General features: G+C 36.2%; 1 protein-coding gene across 2 annotated transcripts; it reads right to left on the bottom strand.

Annotated features, from left to right (window-relative positions):
* Positions 1-222: 222 nt before the first annotated feature.
* Positions 223-7,785, bottom strand: LOC116200096 (homeobox-leucine zipper protein ATHB-15). Of its 2 annotated transcripts, XM_031530793.1 has the most exons (18): positions 6,804-7,782; positions 5,981-6,140; positions 5,603-5,703; positions 5,309-5,399; positions 4,898-4,993; positions 4,652-4,765; positions 4,481-4,564; positions 4,233-4,388; positions 4,058-4,132; positions 3,613-3,722; positions 3,333-3,525; positions 3,042-3,227; positions 2,832-2,912; positions 2,195-2,329; positions 1,654-1,979; positions 1,422-1,527; positions 905-1,054; positions 223-567 (listed from the first exon to the last, which is right to left on the bottom strand). In XM_031530793.1, exons 1-18 carry the CDS (start codon positions 7,028-7,030, stop codon positions 421-423), a joined length of 2,538 nt encoding a protein of 845 aa, XP_031386653.1. In that variant the 5' UTR covers positions 7,031-7,782; the 3' UTR covers positions 223-420. The 2 variants fall into 2 exon arrangements, with proteins under 2 accessions (XP_031386653.1, XP_031386652.1); XM_031530792.1 differs by having other exon boundaries at positions 3,042-3,525; positions 6,804-7,785.
* Positions 7,786-21,109: the final 13,324 nt, after the last annotated feature.

Raw genomic sequence — 21,109 nt, 5'->3', positions numbered from 1 at the left:
TTCGGGAAATTCCACGTCACAGGGCTTGACATGTTCAGGTGCCCAATGACCATCGTCCCACCTCAGGAGTGTTGATCCATGGTGGTGCTATGCCCCTGGACGGTTCCAGGGGCTTGACATGTTCATGGTGTTGATCCATCGTCCCACTTCTACATTCTCAGGACTTATTCATCAGACTTGAATATTTAGTCGTGTGAGCAATTGGATCGATATAAATCATCATTCGGTAGTAAATAAAGCTTAATACACCTTAGATTGAAGTCAGTTTGGTCGATAACATACGGTTGATGGTTCTCAGTTTTTAGGTATCCAAAACAACCAGACATGTTCTACTGCTTAAGGTTCCGTACAGCAAAAAACATAAGACAAGCCCATACTCAAATAAGTCTATATATATAGATATTATATGACAGCTGCTTCTCAGACAAAGGACCAATTCACGAACATGAAGCAGATGCAATGAGCATTCTCCTCTTCGTTCATCACCTTCCATGCCACTGCCCGCTCATACGACACAGGCCGCCCCATGCTCGACAGACAAATCCCACCTTGAAGACATGCAAAACCCTGCAATAACAAAATACAATCTCATTTTCACCCATAAAAAGTTTTTAACACTTCTTTCTTTTCTTTTTTTGCTGAATAATGTTATAATATTATTAATGATTAGAGGTCTCTACATCTGAATTTAGGCTCGGATACCCTTGGAACATACATAGGGAAGTAAAATTCGACTTTGAACCAAATTGGCCTAGGTCATGGGCCTTGGAATCCATAAACTTATCCAATCCGAGAAACAATTAAGGGTAGAAATAATCCGAGAAACAACTAAGTTTTAACACATTAAAAAGAACCTAAAAGTATGAGGTTGGTTTAAATCCCAATCTATAGCGGACTATCTCACCTGTTGCATAATTTGAGGGAACTCTGAGCAGAGGGTCTTGCGCCCGTGATCATCAAAGATCTTCTCAAGAGTGATGTCTTGGAGAGCAACCAAGGTGGTCTCAAGCATGTCCAGCCCTGCTTGGTTTGCAAATGTAAATACTGGCAATGCCTGCACGAGACAATGAATTTTAGACCATCTCAATTGGAGATAAAGCAGTGTGACAAGTTCGGAGTTAGAAGAAAGAGCCCACAATTTTTGAAGCATCAAAATTTGATTGGAAACATAAACGACTTATTAGTACCAAGAAATGATGAGGAATTGAATCCTGTTTTACAGGTTGATATGACAGAAACATATAGAGCATCGAATGTTTAACAGGCTATCATGCTTCTGTAATCTGTTTGATCCTTTCTTACTGTACTCTACAGCAGTACTTCATTGCTTTTCTGCCACATTTAAGAGGAACATTCCACTTCTCTCTAGTGAAAGTCTCTTAGATATATAAGCCACCAAAAGGTAAAGACAGGCACAATACCTTCAAAGAGCAGCACATAATAGCATCAGAATGATGCCACAGGGATTTAAGAGTCGATTCGCCCCCTTCATTGTTCAGCTTAAGAAGCTCAACACCCAGATAACACCTTCAGCAAGAAAAGGAAAAACAAAATCTAATTATCATCAATCGACTAAGTGATAATCCCCTGCTCAGTAATAAGCTTAGAATCCATTTTCTGCAACTAACGGAGACCTCCTAAGCAGTGACAGACCTGTAACTGTGGCAAATCCAACGAGCAAGAGTTTGAGCCTCAGGAGTACCAAGTGGAGTCCTCAGGCCTGCATGTGAACTCAAATTGGAAGGAGAGAGGGCTAGGGCCACCCTCTGAACCGATGATATGATACTTCTGACATATTGGCGCGCCATCGACGCCACATGTTCCTGCATGTGGCTCTCAAATGCAAACTCGAAGGCTATAGTCATGACAGACCTCGTACATCCTGAAGCAGCAGAGAGATCATTTGATGTTCTGTTCCCAGCAGACCCGATCTCAAGAGATGAGGCAAGGTCAAGGGTTCGGTTTGGACTGGAAGCTTCCTACAATAGACAAAATAGTGGGGAAGAGGATAAGCGATGACTAAATAATTTTTTGGCTAGGAATAGCAGCGCTCTTATTAAACATATCAACAATGCCAAAATTACACAAGTCCACTTGAGCTCAAGAAGAGGCTTCAGCAAAAGTGATGACTTAATAATTATTTCTTTGATTTGGCTATAATTGGTATGGAAGAAAAATCTATTTTCAGGCTAACCTTCCCGGAATCGAGAGGAATGATACGGAACCCGGATGGAAGAAGAGGCGCATCATCAGCAAATGAAGCATCAATTGGAGCAAAAATTAGCTCTGCACATGTTCCCACAGCATTCTCATCCACTCCACTGCACAGCTATCAAAGTAGCAAAGGATACAGGGATTAAACACAGAGCAAGAAACTGCAACCAGAAAACTAAAGATTAAACAAAGAGAGCAAGCAAATACAAACAGAAAACTGAGGATTACATGTTGAGAGCAAGCAAGAGAGAGAGAGCAAGAAGAGGGGAGAATCTACAGCCCCAAATTGAGTCCAACAAAGAAGCAATAAGAATATCAGATAAAGCCATGTCTTAACAGAGAACTACTAGAGTATTTGGTACCAATCATAGAAGCATATTAGCCTACACTAGGACTCTGAAAGGAAATGCATATAGCCTAACAAGTTTGTGACTTCTAGGATTTAATAAAAAACTAAACAGCATCCAGTAACCGCAAACAGTAGATAACAGGGCAACCATCTGACAATCTTTGCTCCATTATGATGAAGGTTCTACTTTTGCAAAGGGCCCAAACATTAGGGATGTAATGAGAACGAACATTAAGCAGGTAGGGTAGTAGTAGCTGTAAATACTTACTTGCAGGAAGAATATATCGCGAGGCATCATTGAGTCTTCAGGACAATGACCAATGCCCTCAAGTTTAATTACCTCCAGAAACTACAGAAAGTGGTATGCAGATTACGCATCATTAGGAGAAAAATATATCTTGCCTGAAATCAAATGAAATGGACAGCGTATGCAATACCCAAAAGAATCAGAAACATACTGGTATGTGTTGATCATTACCTCTTCATGCTCAATAGTATTAGCCAACGGAAGTATAACTTGACCGCCAAAACTCCCAACTCGTGACCCCGGTAAGCTACAGGGCCCAGCTTTGACAGCAGCAGCCGAGTAAGCATCGATACTGTTATCTGCCCATTCAGATCTGTGTTCACGAAGGAATCGGAGGAGCACAGCAGGAGGCACATTCTGAGTAACAGAGATTCCCAACATCAGTAATTTTAACAAATCTCTTTCACTGAGTTGTAATTTAAGATTTCTGAAAAAAGGGTACCACAGAATTCTAGCACTAACCTGAAGCAGCATGGAAGCTCTAGCGCATAGAACTGCACTACTAACAGCAGAAAATCCATTAGTGAACGTGAGATTCAATCCCATAAGCTTCTCAGGTGATGAATTGACAAGGATAGTGACATCATCTATCCCATCATTTCCCATAACCGACCATCCCTCATCATTAAACCCATTCAGTGCCTCATTAAATCCCCTGGAGATAATCATTATTCATCAGATTCCGAGCATCAAGAACAGAAAACATTTCTATTATGAGATTTTGAAGTGACATATTATCCACCTGCTTAGCCGCTGGCTCAGAGCTCGTAAAGCTGCAGGACGTCTACCCCAGCCTGATGATACATTAGACTGTGAAACCTCCTGAGCTATCTGCCTCAGCTGACGCAGAGCCTAAATTTATGAAGCCATGCAAAATTAGAAACCCATCAAAACTTTTTCCATTTTCCTCGTCTCAAAAGATAGAAAGAAGACTAGGATGTCTTTATTTACCCAAAAGAAAATACAGGAAAAAAATGATGAATTGCACTTGAGAAATAACACCTTACAATCCAATGTATACTACCCTGACTATCATCAATTTCCAAGAAAAGAATGGAAAAATGAAACAATTATCAGCATTTTCTTCAAACCAAAGAAAGCCTTGAGTCTTCACACTTGAAGGAGAGGGTAATTAACATATTCATTAAGACCCCTCTTGGCGGAGGAGCACAGTTAGGAGAGCTTACTGCCATTGTTGTCTTCTGGGCAAGCATCGTTGAAGATTCATATAATGGACGTAACACTTCAGGCACACTCCATGGCTATTTAATCAATGTTTAATATTGTTAGAGACGCATAATTAAAAGAAATAAGTAATTTGCAGGAAGATCATCGAAATAGCAACTAAGACAACTCTCTCACCTCGAGATCCATGTGATCAACAATGCGAATAATTGAGCCACCCCCTTCACAAGGACGAATCAAGTACCCACTTGGAAGCATTTCAGCTCGGACAAAATGCTGCACGGGGGGCATGCTCGGCCCATTCTGGGTGTTCTTGAGCGATCTCTGACAAACCTAATAAGGAGGAATTCAATGTATCATCATCATAAAAGAGAGGTTATATGAGGTGGAGAAAAAAAGTCAAGGAAAGAATTGAGAACACTCACCACAAGACTGCCATCTTCCAGTACAGAAGTGTATCGCAGCAACCAGAAATCGCGAGCAGGCGCCAAAGTTGTCGGCGCATAGAGCTGCATAATCAATAAAATTAAATGTAGTACTCATAGATGAAGGTTTCAGGTAGTGATAAAGTGTGAGTGGCCAACTGTGTATTATACCTGCATATAAAGCAGCTCAATGGTTCCACCATTGGCAGTTGGCAGCACGTTCAGAACATCCACAGCTCGGCAATCGCGGAACCACGATGGCCAATCCTTGAGGATTTCAGCAACCTGAAATCAGTCATCTTTTCCTTTATTTATATAATTGATGTCTTCAATTTTATCCAGTCACTTGTAAGTACTCATTAGCAGTATGAACTGGAAACTGAAAAAGAAATCAAAGGAAGGGATGTTCACACTTACTCTTGTAGGTTCAAGACCCACAAGGCCGCAGGCTCGTGCTGCCACTCCAGGGCAACCATGAGAAATAGCAACGATTCCAATGGAATCCGGACCAGGCTGCACATGATCAAGAAAGATCGACAGTGTTAAAATTATAGCAGCAGCCACGAGTCAAGCAAAATATATGGCAACCATCATTCATTCCTTGACAACTCAAGCATATGTTTGAGTAATTAAGTTGTATCATCCATCTTCATAAGCTAATAACAATTAACCAGATTCCAACATTAACGAGTAAAAAATCTCTTGGGTTTTTCAGAACTTATATTTGTTAAATTGATGGACACAATTGTTATTAGTTATATAATATGCTCATATATATATATATATATTACATTAATATATATATATATAGAGAGAGAGAGAGAGAACCTTCATTCCAGGCATTTGGACCCACTCAACAGCAGTTCCAGTGGCCTTTGAAAGAAACTCTGCTAAAGTCTCTTCTGCAATGGACAAAAGCCTGAGGAGAGAAAGGAAAAGAAAGGGGGGGAAAAATCATTACTTGGTGAAGGTGATGTGAAGAAGATAAATGGGGAGACAATCAAAGGGGTTGAGGTGGAGAGATTAGAATTAGAAGTGAAAAGACAAAGATTAAGACAGAAATGAAAGGGAACCAATAACCATAATAAATAAGATAAAGCCCACTGCCCACTCCTCACTAACCCTGCAGGACTGGCATCCCTTGGCGGATGCTGAGATGTCAACTGGTGTTGACCACTTGTCACCACTGACTCACAGCTCGTGTCTTTGGTTGCAAGCGTGCTCTGTAATATTTAACAAACCACATGCCCCAAACTTCAGAATGGAAAATAGAATTGCTTCAGACTTTAACACAATTCACAAAAGGCAAACAAGATCATTTCCTAATGACCAGAACCTGGTCATTCATTAGATGGATTCGTAGATCTATCCTATCAAAGCAGTGTTCGGAAAACATTAGAAAGAAATAACTTGATAATTATATCTAAGGATTTAATGGGTTGGTGACGTTTTAATGTATAATGGTAAAACTGCACTGAGAGGTCAGTCTCTAGATCTCACATTTTGGGTGTGTTGGCGAAAGTAGCCATTCTCGTACACCAACTGAGAGACCTGCTTCTGCAACCTGTCATTCTCCTCCATCAGCAACTTATTCATTGCGGTCAGTTTCCTGTTCACAGCCTGCAGGCGTGAAGCCTCCTTCCTCTGCTTCTCCCTGCATCTGTAACAAGAAACAACACAGGGTCAGGAATGCCCAGCAACATTCTCCGTCCAAAAATGCCACCAAAGTTTAACAAGTATGAAAGAGCATTTACAAAAGAAAAAACAGAGCTTCTCAATTTCTTAAATCTCTAAAGTTCCAGTTTTTCTTCTTCGGGGAAATACTTCTGAAGTTACTGAAAGTTCTGCGCTGAGGCGTTAATGAACAAAGGAATGACATTTACATTTATCCTTTTCTTTTAGCAAAGACAAAAAATCTAATGTATACCCGCTGTTCTTGTGAAAAAGGTACTCAGCTCAGAACAAGCATCTTAGGCAAAAAAAGGAAAAAATGTTTGTGAAAATTCATTGTTGATCCCTGAATTTGTACATCTAAGGAAAAAAAAATCTGTAACTAATAAAAGAAATTGCCACAGCCGGTAACAGAAAATGCAAATGAACCCGCGGAATATAATCTAGAAGGAAAAAAAAAAAAGCAAGAAAACACAGTGTTTTCCAGAACAACAAATAGTCTCAAACGACATTAAAACCACAAAAAGCATTTTGTTTTCTTTGTCTTTTGGGGTAAAAACTCAGGAAGCCAAAACATACGGTGTTTTCCTCTCCTCAGCAGCCAAAGCATACAGCGAGAGAGCAGCAACGATGGAAAGCGAACAAGGCATACCTTCTGTTCTGGAACCAGACCTTGATTTGCTTGGGCTCGATGTTGGAGAGGATGGGGCACTCCCGAATGAGCTGCTGTCGGCGGAGGGAGCTCGGTTTCGGGCACTCGTGGTACAGCCTCTCCAGCGCCTCCACCTGCTCCGGCGTGTACCTCACGTACTTGCCGTTATCCATACTGTTACTACTGTTGCTGTGACCTAATTTACCCTCCTTGCATGACATTGCCATCTCCAGGACTCGCCTCCCCTTCACCCAATCCGAAGATTCGAGCTCTCACCTATCCGACGGTACCGGGGCCTGGTTGAGGCATCTCAACAAACACTTGAAGGGCAACAAAGAGGCAAGGCGGCACCAAACACAAGAACTACAGTACAAAACCACAAACCCTTTCGAGATCAGAGCTTCTCTTCTCTCCCCGAAAACTATCCGACCCAAAAATCGTTACTTTTCACAGACCCAGAAGCGTTCAATCCAACCCAAAACCATATCGCGGCGAGTGATGGGACTTGTGTTCAAAACCCAGATCCATATCTATCAAATCTATCTAGGCCATGGCAGCAGAGGGGTCTTTAACCAAATCTTCTCCAAAAACAGAGAGCCCCGCTAAAGCAAACATCTTTAAGGGGGTTCACATAATTATAACGATAACAGAGGACGCAGTAGCAGTAGCAGCAGCTGCAGCACACAGGGGCTTAAAACGGAGATCAGCAGCAGCAACTGCCATTAATGGGGGGAGAGAGAGATAAAGATTTGAAGGGGAGGGTCGGGGAAGGGAAGGGAAGGGTCGCAGAGTCAAAGAACAGAAGATCTCAGATATGGTGGTAATTATTCCCTTCTGCTGCCTGCAAAGCAAAACCAATCCATGACAGAGAGAGAGAGAGAGAGAGAGGATGACAGTAAAGAGAACTAATTGCTTTGCTCGGTGCCACAGTAAAGTGCTCCTCTGGTTTTCCTGCTAGTGCTTTGCTTCTCCCTCCCTCTCCCTCTCTCTCTCTCTCGTTGTTTGTTGGAAAAATCACGTCCCAATAGAAACAAATCATCCTCTGACATGTGCAATTTTACCGCGTTAATTAAACAATGAAAATAATAATTGCTCCATCTATTTTTTTAGTATTGTTAGTTTATTTTTTAAAAAAAAGTGAAGATTGAAAGGAAAATTCGTGGAATTGTCATTCTCTCACCGAAAAATGAAATTATTGTATTTAGTCAATTATATTGAATTACTAAGAATATAAGTGATAATATAATATATAATATTTTTTTACAGAAATGAGACGTGGATTGCACGACGATAATTTTCCTTATAATCTAATAATTTCATGTATGTAAAATCTTTACCAATCACATTTATAAAGTATTAACTCGATGAAACGATTATAATAGTTGGTTTTACAATCAAACACGGTAAAATACGATGTAAAGTTCGAATTTTATAATGTAAAGTAAAAACTTTATGTTGAATCAAATGATCGTTAATCAAAAAACAAAATGAAATCCATTTTCCGGTGCTATGTGATAAGGTTTTGAGATTATTATTATCTATCGAACCCTTGGGAGTCCATTTGATTATAATTACGAAAGTTGCGTTTGGTTTCATAATAGGATTTTAAAATCAGATTTTGATTTTGATTTTGAGTGATATAAATAGGGCCCACCTTTGACTTTGTATGTGTTATGTTGTTTTATTGTGGAAAAAAAGTGGTATAAATGGGGCCCACTCTTTGACTTTGTATGAGTTATTTTGTTTTGTAGTGAGTAGAATTAAGTTAGAATTGTGATTTTAAAATACCATCTTGAAACCAAACAGGCCCGAAATATTTTTGATGAGTTTCAAATTATTATATATAGATAAATTCACAGTTTATCAATTATGAATCACCTTAATTCATAGTAAGTTTTATATCATTTTTAACTCTCTCTTTGTACTCCTTTGCTATCCACCACATGCGAATGTTTAGTATCATGGTATGGTCCTTGCAGATTCACACGAGATTTTACATACCCCATGCTACTTGTACTAGATTCAATTAGTGATGCTTTCGGCTATTAGACTCTTATAACCATTCAACGTGTGCCATTCCATTGCTTCGCCCAGCAGCACCAGGCTTGTTGGTGTACGAATATTATGAGAACTCGTGAATTTTTACGAATTATTAATGAGCAACATTAAAATTTCTCTTTAGGCTTTTGATTGGTTGGTGACTTTCGGCTCGGCGGTCTCCCGCAAGTCCTCCTCAGTTCCCCTGTTCCCAGAAAATGGAGACCCACAGCCAAATAAGAAAATGGACACGCGTGAAGAAAATGGAGACCCGCACACGCATATTCTGATCAAACATTCTCAACGTTTTTCTTTTTTCAATTAATTAATGGTAAAAAGATATTTCGACTGATTCGCCTTTTCGAATGCAGCAATGGCAAACTAGGTCGGGGAATTCAAAGAGTCGCGGCCTGATTGTACGAGGATTTGAACATGAATGGCTTCTACGAAACAATTGCCGAGCCCTAAAATTTCTTCTCTTTTTTTTTCTAATTGTTTGTCTCCTTTCATTTTAATCATAATGAATCCGATCAAGTAAACGGGAGAAACGGCACGTAAGCGAGTCAAATATGCCATTTTCCATAAGCAAGGATAGTAGAAAGACAGCAGCCGGGGGGGGAGGGGGACATACTATATCCATCTGGCAGGTGGGGGTCAACCTTACATGATACGTAAAAAAAGTCAACCTAAGTTCAGTATGGTATAGCCCATGGAATCTTTTGTGCGATTAACTGAGCGGGCATGAGAATTATCTGCCCCCCATATCTTGTTCGATAATCTTCATTCAAAAATAATGATTGAGGATTCAGAAAATGAATCATTTCCCTCTCTCTCAGTTGAGGAATAATCAATCTTGTTCCTTCTTTCTATGGATAGTAACGTTTTTTTTTCCATTTATCATGATTCGTAAGTAGCACGGTAATACTCAACCAATTATCAGTTAGTATTTAAGATTTTGTTACATACTATGGTACATATATAGTGAGATAAAATTCTAAATATTATACGTACTGAGGAGAGAGTGAAAAAGACTCTCCACTCGACGACTTTCATGAATTGAATAGAATAGCTGATCACTACTGGCACGAATGGGCACGAATGGGCTAAACTTGTAAACCTCTAGCATGTATAACAGTAAGTCCGGACGTCACAATTGCATAATGACTAAGAATGGATAGAAACTACATTGTTCATGTATGATTGACTGTCATGTGTGGAGAACACCTCTACGCATAATGCGAGGTCCTGGTAATCTCCTATAGATAGAGTAACGAACTTTTAGTTCTAATGTAGTCTATTTCTAAAAATTCTTCACTCAAACTTCATGTACTCTTTCAGAATTGTGTATTATGTTTGGTTTTAAAGTTAAGTACAGTTGAGTTTTAATTTTAATTGATTTGCAATAATTGTATTGTTGAATTATAAAAAAAATAATGAATAATTGAGAGATAGTAATAATTGTGTTGTTAAATTGTGAAAAAAAAATAATTATTATATTGTTAAATTGAGAAAAAAAAATAACAGATAATAAAGAGAATTTAGTATTAAAATTGAATTAAACGGATAAAAAAAATTAAAAGAAAAAAGTAATTGAATTGTTGAATTGAAGATAAATGAAATTAAAATTGAATGAATTTAAAATTATGTTGTAAAACCAAACAAGTTAGTAGTTTTTCGAAATATCACATGATCAAGTCAATTTGTGACCCCCGGATTTTGACTTTCTCGTGGTTTTAGACTCACGAGGGGTTACCTATACATAATTAAGAATGTTGGCTGAGGAGATCTAATTCCTATCTTTTGGAGACCATACGTAACCACTGCTAGCCGAGGAGATCTCCTATTACCGTCCTTTTTTATTTAAGCAAACTTACGATAAAGAACATTACTGTCGAAAGATGGAGGCGATGGCGGACACTGTTATATCAATGTTGCATCCTGTTTCCTTACCAATCTTCTGTTTTCCTCAGCAGGTATACCACCATCGAATGGCGATCAAGAGATGCAAACCTTACCAGAGGACAAGTTTGAGCGATTATTCTATTTGACCATTGATTGAACAGCAGCCTATGCTCCAGCAAGCCGAGGGGCAATCTGAGGAGGCAATGACCTCCCCAATTGAATTTTCTTTTTTTATGAAAAAAATGAAAGGAAAAAGCTCCCATTAGTTTAGGAACTTGTAAAATACTCAAAACAAAAGGCAACACAGTGATATTCGTACAGTAATTAAAAAATTTTAAATTTGACATTCAAATTTTTTATTAATTTATTAGATATTTATGTTATTTATTTCATTGTATTATTTTTATAATCCAAATAAAAAGGCAACACAATAGAGAGAGAGGGGGAGGGGAGAAGGATCGTCTGCGATCGACAGAGAGGACACAATGATGAGTTTCTTGCATGCGCCTCGATACAATTTTCATTTCTTTTTTATTATATATATATATATATATTTGCATAGGCTAATGGGGCAAGAGGCCATCTATATTATATTTATTATAAAGCTGAAAAGGCATTGAATGAATTTTGCTTAATATAAATAATATATATAAGTAAAAAACTAAAAAGAAAAGGAAATGACATTCCTTTTGTTACTCTAATATTCCAAAATTCATTTTACTCTAACTAATTCAGTTCGAGCCAAATTGACTCATTAAAATAAAACTTTTTCAATTTGATTTTTTTCGATTTATAAGGCTCAAATTTAAATATTTATTTTAAAAAAATAAATATTGAATCATTCGAAAGGTATAATAAAGAAAAAAAATTAATTTAATTAAATGAAGGGCTGGGCTGGGCTGAGTGAGGGCAGGGCCGCAGAGGCGGAGGCATTTAATTTGAGGAAATCTAATCTATGCAATGTAGTATCTAAGGACGACGTCATGATCACACACTGCATGCCCATGGAGGTCGAGCCATATATAGATAAGTAGGTAGATATCCGTATGTATGGTGGAAGGGAGGCCGGCTGTAGAAGAATACGATGAGTGTGACTGGACAGGACATGACGCGACATGACATGACACGACTCGACATGACATGAAGATGGGGATGGGGGATGGGGATGGGGATGGGGATTGTGGGGGGATGGATGGTGACATGTGGGGGCGTGGGGTGGTGGGTGTTTGATGTAATACTGGTCATTGTATTTGTCCTCTTGTCTGCCCCGCTGGCATACGACTTGCATAATTATCGTTAACTTAACCCCTCAATGTGATCCCCACCTTAATTATTTTTTGTATGTAATTACTTAACTTCTTTTTTTACTGAAATACATATCATGTGATTTATATATATATATATATATATATATATATACTGATTTCTTTTTCTAGTAAGAGCATGCGTATTTTCAACTATTATTGACCGGAATGAATACTATTCAGGCATCAGTTTTAGTCTAAACACGATTCTCTTTTAATGAATTTTAAATCTTTGCATTGCAACATAAAATTTTATCTATTGAAAATTTAATTTGTGGTACAGCCACCATTTTTATGATCTACTTATTTCTGTTGATATGATTACATGGCTCCAGACTTGATTAAATAATAATGCATTGTATGTTTTCCCCCTCCTGTTTTATCTCGCATGGATACAACATTGATTAATGGGTCTTTCTTGATTTTCAACCCCAATCAATTCAAATAAACTAGTGGATAGGCCTGTGATATGGACAGGCTATGGTTAGTGTCCGAATTTACTATTGTTAAGTAAAAAAAAATTATTAACTTTTGATTTTTTTTTGTTAATCATCTTTTCTTATTTTGAGAGTAATATAGTATATGCAGAAAAATCGAGGCGAAAGAAGGTAACGCGCAGAGATTCTATCCTAATTTGTCTCCAAATTTCGTAAAGTTATTATGCACATGAATTCTGTCCTAAATTCGTCTTAAACTAAGGGACTGTTTGATTGGCTATAATCTTCGGATTAGATTGCAATGTATTTTATTTCGTTTGGATATAAAATGAATCCCCGTAATAAATTTTCAAGTTAAGATTTTATGATTGTGGTTGGGATAATCTTTACGGCCGAAATACTCGATATTTTCGGATTACAACCATAAGTTTCCACATCTCATCTATGTAAAGATAAATAATATATTATATTATCATTCACATTTCAAATAATCCATTATATTTATCAAAAATAATCAAAAGATGGTGGAACGCAGTAACTCACATTCTTGCTTAGTAACTAAGAAATTTTAGATTCAATACTCAATGAGGCTGCCGGTCCCCTAGTCCTAGTCCCCTTTAAGAGCTATTAGGATTATGATTTCTATTTTATTATATTAGACGTAAAGCATTTCTTGTAACCCAAAAAATATATACATTTATCAAAAATAACAATCTTACTTTTTTACATTTAATTTATCTAAAATGATTAATTTATAGTTAATTTTTTTCTCTTAATATTCACATTCCCTATAATTTAATAATTCCAAACCAAATGCTCACTAAGGACGGACTCTCGCCGCCCCTAATTTCAGGCCCTAACGGGCTATTTTATTGTAGTGACTTCTTACATATTGTACTAAAAATTTCTTTTAGAATTTTTATATGATTGATGTTTATAATGATAGAAAAGTTCAAAAAATCGTCTCAAATATATTATTTGAACCTTACGACTTCTGCATAATATATACTTCAATGTAGTTAAAGTGTCATTACTAGTCTAAGTTAAGTGTTATCCATTAACTAATTAGAATATAAATGGTCACTCAATATAAAGATTTCTTCATTTTACGTGGCACAATCGAAAGTTTTATCTTAACTTTTATATATTGCACATATAGATATTATCACAATATACTTTTTTCCATATGTATATATATGCTTAATTCATGGTTTATTGATTTTTCGGATATACATGATCCAGTATGCTTTCATAAAAATTTCATATAACTATCTCCACATCCTCAGCCAGGAAAAAAAAAAGTTAAGTTCATAACATTTCACTCGACCTCTTCCAATATAGTTATTTAATTAGCAATAATTATAGGGATAATTTTAAAATATTCATACTTCAGTCACAAATAAAAAAAAAGTATGTATTTTTAAAATTAATTCATCTATAACCAACATTAAATTTTCCATTAAATTCTCCTAGTCTCCATTAATTTTTTCAAATTCCTGCCAACATATTTATAATTTACGTTAAATTTCAAAAGATGAAAAATTACTTAAAAAAACGCTAATAATAGGTAAAGAAAAGGGGCGGTAGGGTCCAATTCTGACCACCACTGACCTAAGAGAGGTCACGATAGACTCCGAGGTCTCAGTAACCTCGCTGGTGAAGGTGGTGATAAGCGTTGGACCTTTAAAATGATTAGGGGCAGTGCCAGATCGGACCAGCTGATTTGACCGTCAAGTTGGAAATCGGGACCCATACGATTCAATTCTACTTCATGGATCCAATTGCATAGCTACCAATAAATCCATAGAGACAAACAAATTTTAAACCAAAATCACTTTAACTTTTTTTTTTTTATGAATAAACCGGTTTTAACTAAACCAATGGTTCAATGGGGTCTCTCATCTATATATAATTATAAAAGCCGAAATGAAGCATCGGACAATGGCATGTAGGATGTAACCAACTCATGGTTAAGTGACTCTTAAAACTCCTTACCAATCACAATGCGAGAAATAGCGTAGTATTATTAAGCCGCATCATCATCATGAAACTTTATTTAGTTACGGAATGTGAAAAGTAATCTCATGTAGTATTAACAATAAAAAATTTTAAAAATAATTATATACACGTTCTTAGCATATTCACACAAACAAAATACAAACTTTTATACCCTACGAACTACGCAAATTTAATTTTTTTTAAACCACAAAAATATTAAGTTAATTATTTTGTAGCACACCATCAACCTATTTAAGAACCAAAATTAAGAACTTTAATTGAAATAGGATTAATAAGAAATAAACAATCGCTAAGAGATGAACTATGTTAACGTAATCATGGACAAACCTTTGTAAAGTCGTGAATATTATAATATCATCTACAAGTTTATGCTATAAGTGGTCAACCATCTTTTTAATACAAGATGTGGGCCCTATATCCAGTTCTAATTATAATTACGCAAACTTAGTTACCAATGCAAGGCTTGAACTTTTAACTTAGGACCTTGAAAAGTATATCACCAAAAGTAGTTGTCTAGTGGATAATAAGCTTACTCCTATGTGGTTTGGTAACCCCAAGATTCCAAGTTCAAATCCTCTCTACTGTATTTGTAAAAAACAATTGCTAGTTGTGTGCTCTGTCTTGGGTTTGGGGAACATCGGATTCTATAAAATATACTACATCTTTGGTGGTACTACGTTAATGGGATCAGTGCTTACGTTGGTTGTTTAATTTATTTGATATGTTCGCGGTTGAGTACAAGAGTCTGAAATTGCGTTGTGGGGGCGGTAAGGTCGCTACTATTGCTGTCCACCATTTAAACTAGAGTAAACTAGCCATTTGGTCCCTCAAATAGTCAAATTGCATCAATTGGGTCCTTTGGATGAAATATGCATCCAATTGGTCTCTTATAACATCAAATTGGTCCTTTATAACATCAAATTAGTCCCCAAGCATCAATTCGGTCATTTCATAACATCAATTCGGTCCTTCATAACATCAATTGGATCACCTAATTTTTTTACTTTTGGTCCTCCTCAGGCGTTGTCAGAGTTATGAGGGACCAAATTGATATTATCAGGTACTAATTTGTTGTTACAATGATTAATTTAATATTATCAGGGACTAATTTGATCTTATAAGGGACCAATTTAATGTTATTAAAGACTAATATGATGCAGATTTCATCTAAAGGATCCAATTGATGCAATTTGACTATCTTAAAGACCAAATTGCTAGTTTAAAAAAAAAAGACCTCTAAAAGTATGACTAAAAGCTTGGCACTACCCATTATTCCCTTTTCTTTTGTTTTTTTTCCCCACACTCACTATTTTTATTCTTTTATTTACTAAAAAGAATCTTCTACAGGGAATCAGGGATAGCTGGATAGGATAGGAAGGGGTCGTTGAATTTTTTTTTTAAAATTATGTTACTCTTTTTTTTCAACTCGTATTTTATCATTATTTATCATAGCTTTTTAATAATCTAAGTATTCATTTTGATTTTTAATTTTACTAGCTGTCCAACCAATTGAATCACCAAAAAATTGACCTATCCAAAAAAAGAACAAAAAAAGAATCACCAAAAAATTGAGTCGCCAATTGGATCTACAAAAACATGAATTCATTGGTCTCGTTCAATGTCCGATCTGATCCGAGAACAATGAATGGAGGTCCAATGCAGGCCATCACCGGCCCAAGCATTAGCCAAGGTCGGCAGAAGCTAGCAGTGATCTCCCATTGCCCTGCTGCTACTTTTTTTTTCCTTTCTCCTGTTTGTTAAACTCCTTCCTTAAAAATTTTAATATTTTTTTATAGGCTTATATTTTAAAAATTAAAAATTTGTTGGGTAGGAAAGTTAACGAAATTGACTTCAACCATAAAGAAAGGAATTTTACTTCTCGGTGAATAAGTTCATCATAACTAATTTAGTTTGAACCGAATCAACTTATTAATATATAAAAATCTCATAATTAAAGATTTTCGTTATTTACAAAACACGAATCGGACATCTCGTTTAAGGGGAATAAGCGTCGAATCGCTAAATAAAGTTATTTTTAAAAGTCACTTTACATTTACCACTTTTTTTAGGGTATATTTACAAAAGATAGTGATATATATACATTTTTTTTTAAATCGTTCCATACTTACAAATTCCCACGTTTCCTATCCCATGTAGAAATTTATGGTATCTAATTTTTCAAAAGTCATTTTTGTAGCTATTATAGATAAAAGAAAAATATCAGTAACTATGGTGACAAACTGCACTCTCTATGTGCCAATTTTACTTGATGTGTAGGAATTTGAGACTCATTGGAAATATCGATTTGGCCAAGATTAAGTCAATATCCAAGTAAAATTAGTCTCAACTAATAGGTTAGAGCACACATTGTGGTCCCCGAAAAAAATATGTAAACCAAAAATTAAATTACCAATATTTATCATTAAATCCTATCGAATAAAATACAACTCATCTATCTATGTATTGTAGGTATTTAAAGTAAACTCCTTAAATTCTTGTAATGAGAGGCTCCCATTCATACAAGGAGAACATGCCACATAATTTTTTTGGCAAATTCTCAAACGCAAAATCGAAAGTCTCTTCAAGCCTCTAAATTAATTGCATAACATCTTAATGTATCTATTAAAGTATGAATTACATGAAAGCTCAGACAATTTAGAACCTCTAGACCTGCCAAACTCAGAAGAAGATTGAACGTTTTTAGGGCATAATTACGTTTGTTATATCGCGTTCACTTAAGAAAAATAATTATTATGGGACACCTTCGTAATTTGAAATGGAACCTCATGACAAAAGTCTAATAGTATATTCGATATATAAATTCAAATATTCAATTTGTAAAAGCTCGAGCAACACGCTGGCGGCTGGCCATATGACTAGTTAATTTCATTAAATATACATCTGAGTAACACACGAATCTAACTCTAGTTTTATACTAGTAAGGGGTAACCTACTGGAGCTATGATGTGTAAAATTACTACAGGGCCTATAAGCCACTAAGCCTATAAGCGTTAGGCGCATCTCTAACTTAAAAGTTCGAACTGATAGGTTGTGATACCCAATCTCTTATAAAATTTTTTCATGTGGGATCTAAACTCTCAATACCCGCCCTCGCGTGATAATATACTGTCCATCACATGTAACGTGCCCTTAAATACCTACTCTCAATAACTGATCATGAGCCGGACATCTTCTTCCGTACTCGGGCGAGGAGGGACAAACCAAATTGACCACGAATTCCACACTCAGGGTTGACAAACATGAAATGCACTCTTGGTTGCACAGAAATTGGAACGGGCCACACTTGGGCCAACAAGAGCACACTTTGATTACCCTCACAAAGAGACAATAGACTTGGTGTGGCGTGAGCTCACACGAGCACGTAGAGCATAACTTGCTCTGATAACACATAAAATTTTCACTGAATCTATAAGCAATTAGCATATCTCCAAATCAAATGCTCGAGTTAATAAGTTGTGATACCTAATCTCTTATAAATTTTTTTATATGGGATCTAAACTCTCAACAGGTGTAATAATAATTTTCTTGTAATTCTCTAGGTCCAAGTGAATTGCAGCTCTCTTATTCGAACGTTTAGTCGGAGTGCATGCATACTCTCCCGGGACACCATCTGAGAAAAAGAAAAAAGAAAAAAGAAAAAAAAAAGAGAAAAAGAAAGGGGGAGAGAGATAGAATCCGGGTGGAGGAAAGAGGAAAGAGGAAAGAGGAAAGGGTTGGAGTGAATCCCACAGAACAGAAGAAGCCATCATGCTCAAAGACAACCTTAAGGCCAAAGCTTTTGCTTTTGTTATTGATAATAATTCACAAAAAGCAAATAGAACGAGCTAGCGTGAGAAAGAAAAGACAAAAATGTTTTCGGTAATTATTTGATTTTAGAGTATTATTTTATAATCACAATTCTAACTTAACTTTACCCATTACAAAATAAAATAACTCATACAAAGTTAAAGAGTAGACCCCATTTATACTACTTTTTTCCATAACAAAACAACATGACTCATAAAAAGTCAAATGGTGAGCTCCATTTATACCACTCTTTTTCAAAATCAAAATCTGATTTTAAAATCCTACTATGAAATCAAATGCAACCTATATCTCTGAACTTTGCCGAGTGAAGCTTTTTAATTAATTAGGGAGAAGAGCCAAATTAGATAGAGCTAGAAATAACTAGTGATTTCCGAATTATATGTAAAAAGCTCTTTCTAATTAAGATCAGTTGTTAACTTTTAAATGAAACCTTAATTATTTATGGGCCAATTAACACTAACGGAGACAAGACAACCAAGAAAGAGAACCATATATAATGTACGAGCAAAAGCTCAAACAATTAGGTGAAGGGGAGGAAATGCATAATGTCATTGGAATTTAACGTGAAATCCAGCTTGTAGCTTGCAATGATCACTCATGAAAAACTTTCATCCAATTTGAAATATTTCCATGTATTATGTGATTCTCGTACAATTTTCCTCGTGTATTTTCGGTGTGTACATATCTCATATATAAAACTTGTACATATCTTTATATAATTTTAATATTAGTTTCCCCGTTTATTACACGGTAACCCTACTATTATATATATATATATATATCTAATGATCATCTTAGCTCTCTATTATAGGCATGTCTGGTTTATGAAGAAGCTCCTCTTTATCAGATATCGTGGCTTTCCTATGATTTTTTGGTCGATTATCTGCAAAGGATTGTGAAGCTCTCACCGACAATGACTTCGAAGCAATACTTTCCAAAGTCACAACACTTTCACAGTCTCAGGGCTGCTTTTTCAATGCAAAGATCCAAAGAGAACTGATTTGTTCCGGACTATATATATATATATATATATATATATATATATATATATATATATATATATATATATATATATATATAGTGATCATCTTAGCTCGCAATTAGGAAAATATATCGCGCGTAACAGGTATATCACGTGACACTGTATAATTAGATTATAAGAAAATCTATATTTGTCAACAGTAATTCTTTTTTGGTGATATTACTAAAAATTAAGACGAATTAGAGAATTTTATATTAGATTGAAATATTATCAAGTAACGTAACCATTTCTATAAGACCTTTTCCCCCATTACGCATATCTGATTTCAGGAAGGAGCTTCTCTGTATCAGATGTCGCGGCAATGCTATGATTTGCAGTCGATTATCTGCACCAACAAGAGGGAGGAAATTTATCCAGTCTCGGGACGGAACCGATCCAAAGTAACATAATCGACTGCAAATATAATATAGTCGACTGCACCTTACTCTAATTGATTCTATTTAATTTGTAATTGACTATATTATCCTGGACTTATTCCGTTCTTAGACCAGATAAGCTCCCAGGAGGGATCATCCTTCCTATCAGGTGTCGGACTTCAAAGCACCTCTAATACTTTGGGAAGCCACAAGAGGAATTATTTTTGCTGGTGCCTTCAGTAAAATGGAATCTAGTATGTACAAAGTATCTTCAACACTCATCAAAAGCTCAATAAAACAAAAGTACCTCTTTACGATCTCAATCATTCGCACGTAGACCAAAACTGGTAGCTAGTATGGCATGGACTTTGGAACTTTACAATTGACAATATATCGGGAATAACACACAAGTCTCTTCTTTACACAGTCTATATTCTCTTGACTAAACTCGAGACAGGAATATAGTAGTTGTCCTCTTGAAAATTCTCTGAGTTCATGTCCTGCCAAATGCGGTGTAATGCTCAGAGAAGTTCAAGATGATAATATCCAATCTTCTCATTACCTGGAGGATTCGTTCAAACTCTGATCTCCAATCCAGACACTCACACTCGGATCTCCAATCCAAAAACTCTTGAAATTTCTCGACAAAACAGTCAATTTGGTCATCGAAAGATCATTTGTCAATAATTTGGTTCCTCAATGAATTTTGCAACAATTTGTTCCACGAAAAATTAGTTTGTCGACAATTTGGTCCTCAAAAGATTAATTTTGCCAATAATTTGGCCCTCAAAAAATCAGTTGGCCAACCATTTGGTCCTCGAAAGACTGTTTAGCCAGACAATTTAGTCCCGGCGTTAACTGACCATTGACGCCGTGATGATAATCTGACATGAAAGCTGATATGACACATCCTTAACTAACAACAATTGAAAAATTATATTTTAATACCAAAATCTAATATAATATCGTTTTAGTCGTCCGTCCCTAAAAAAAAAATCCACTATCCCACTAAAATTGAACGATGTCATTCCATTCTCCACCATACCAAAAGACGTTATTCACATTTTCACTCCCTTAATTATGTAAATTTCGCCATTCCCCCTCTCCATTTTCAACCCTAACTTTGAAATTCTCTCTACAAATTATTATCACACAGTGAATAACTGGCAAAATCAACAACTGCATCACGTGTTTTGTGCGGGTTGGACACCTCGGTTGATTCCAGTTTAGTTGAGATTTCCATTTCCGCTGTAGAAGATGGGAGTGAGACGACGAAAATGACGTCATAACGGGTTTGGGGATAAAGAAATCAATTTTTCAATTGCCCTTAGTTAAGGATGTGTCATATCAGCTTCCAAGTCATATTACCGTCACGCGTCAA

This window comes from Punica granatum, chromosome 3 (assembly GCF_007655135.1).
Source record: "Punica granatum isolate Tunisia-2019 chromosome 3, ASM765513v2, whole genome shotgun sequence".
Lineage (NCBI taxonomy): Eukaryota > Viridiplantae > Streptophyta > Magnoliopsida > Myrtales > Lythraceae > Punica > Punica granatum.
The sequence above is the reverse complement of the archived record's forward strand: the minus strand, read 5'-3'. Positions and strand labels throughout refer to the sequence as shown.

Excerpts from the sequence above, each read along its gene's own strand:
- LOC116200096 (XM_031530792.1), bottom strand. The coding sequence starts at position 7,030 with ATGGCAATGTCATGCAAGGAGGGTAAATTAGGTCACAGCAACAGTAGT. Across the intron at positions 3,526-3,612 it reads CTGAGCCAGCGGCTAAGCAG|GGGATTTAATGAGGCACTGA; the intron begins GTGGATAATATG and ends GATTATCTCCAG. Across the intron at positions 1,055-1,421 it reads TTATGTGCTGCTCTTTGAAG|GCATTGCCAGTATTTACATT; the intron begins GTATTGTGCCTG and ends TGTCTCGTGCAG.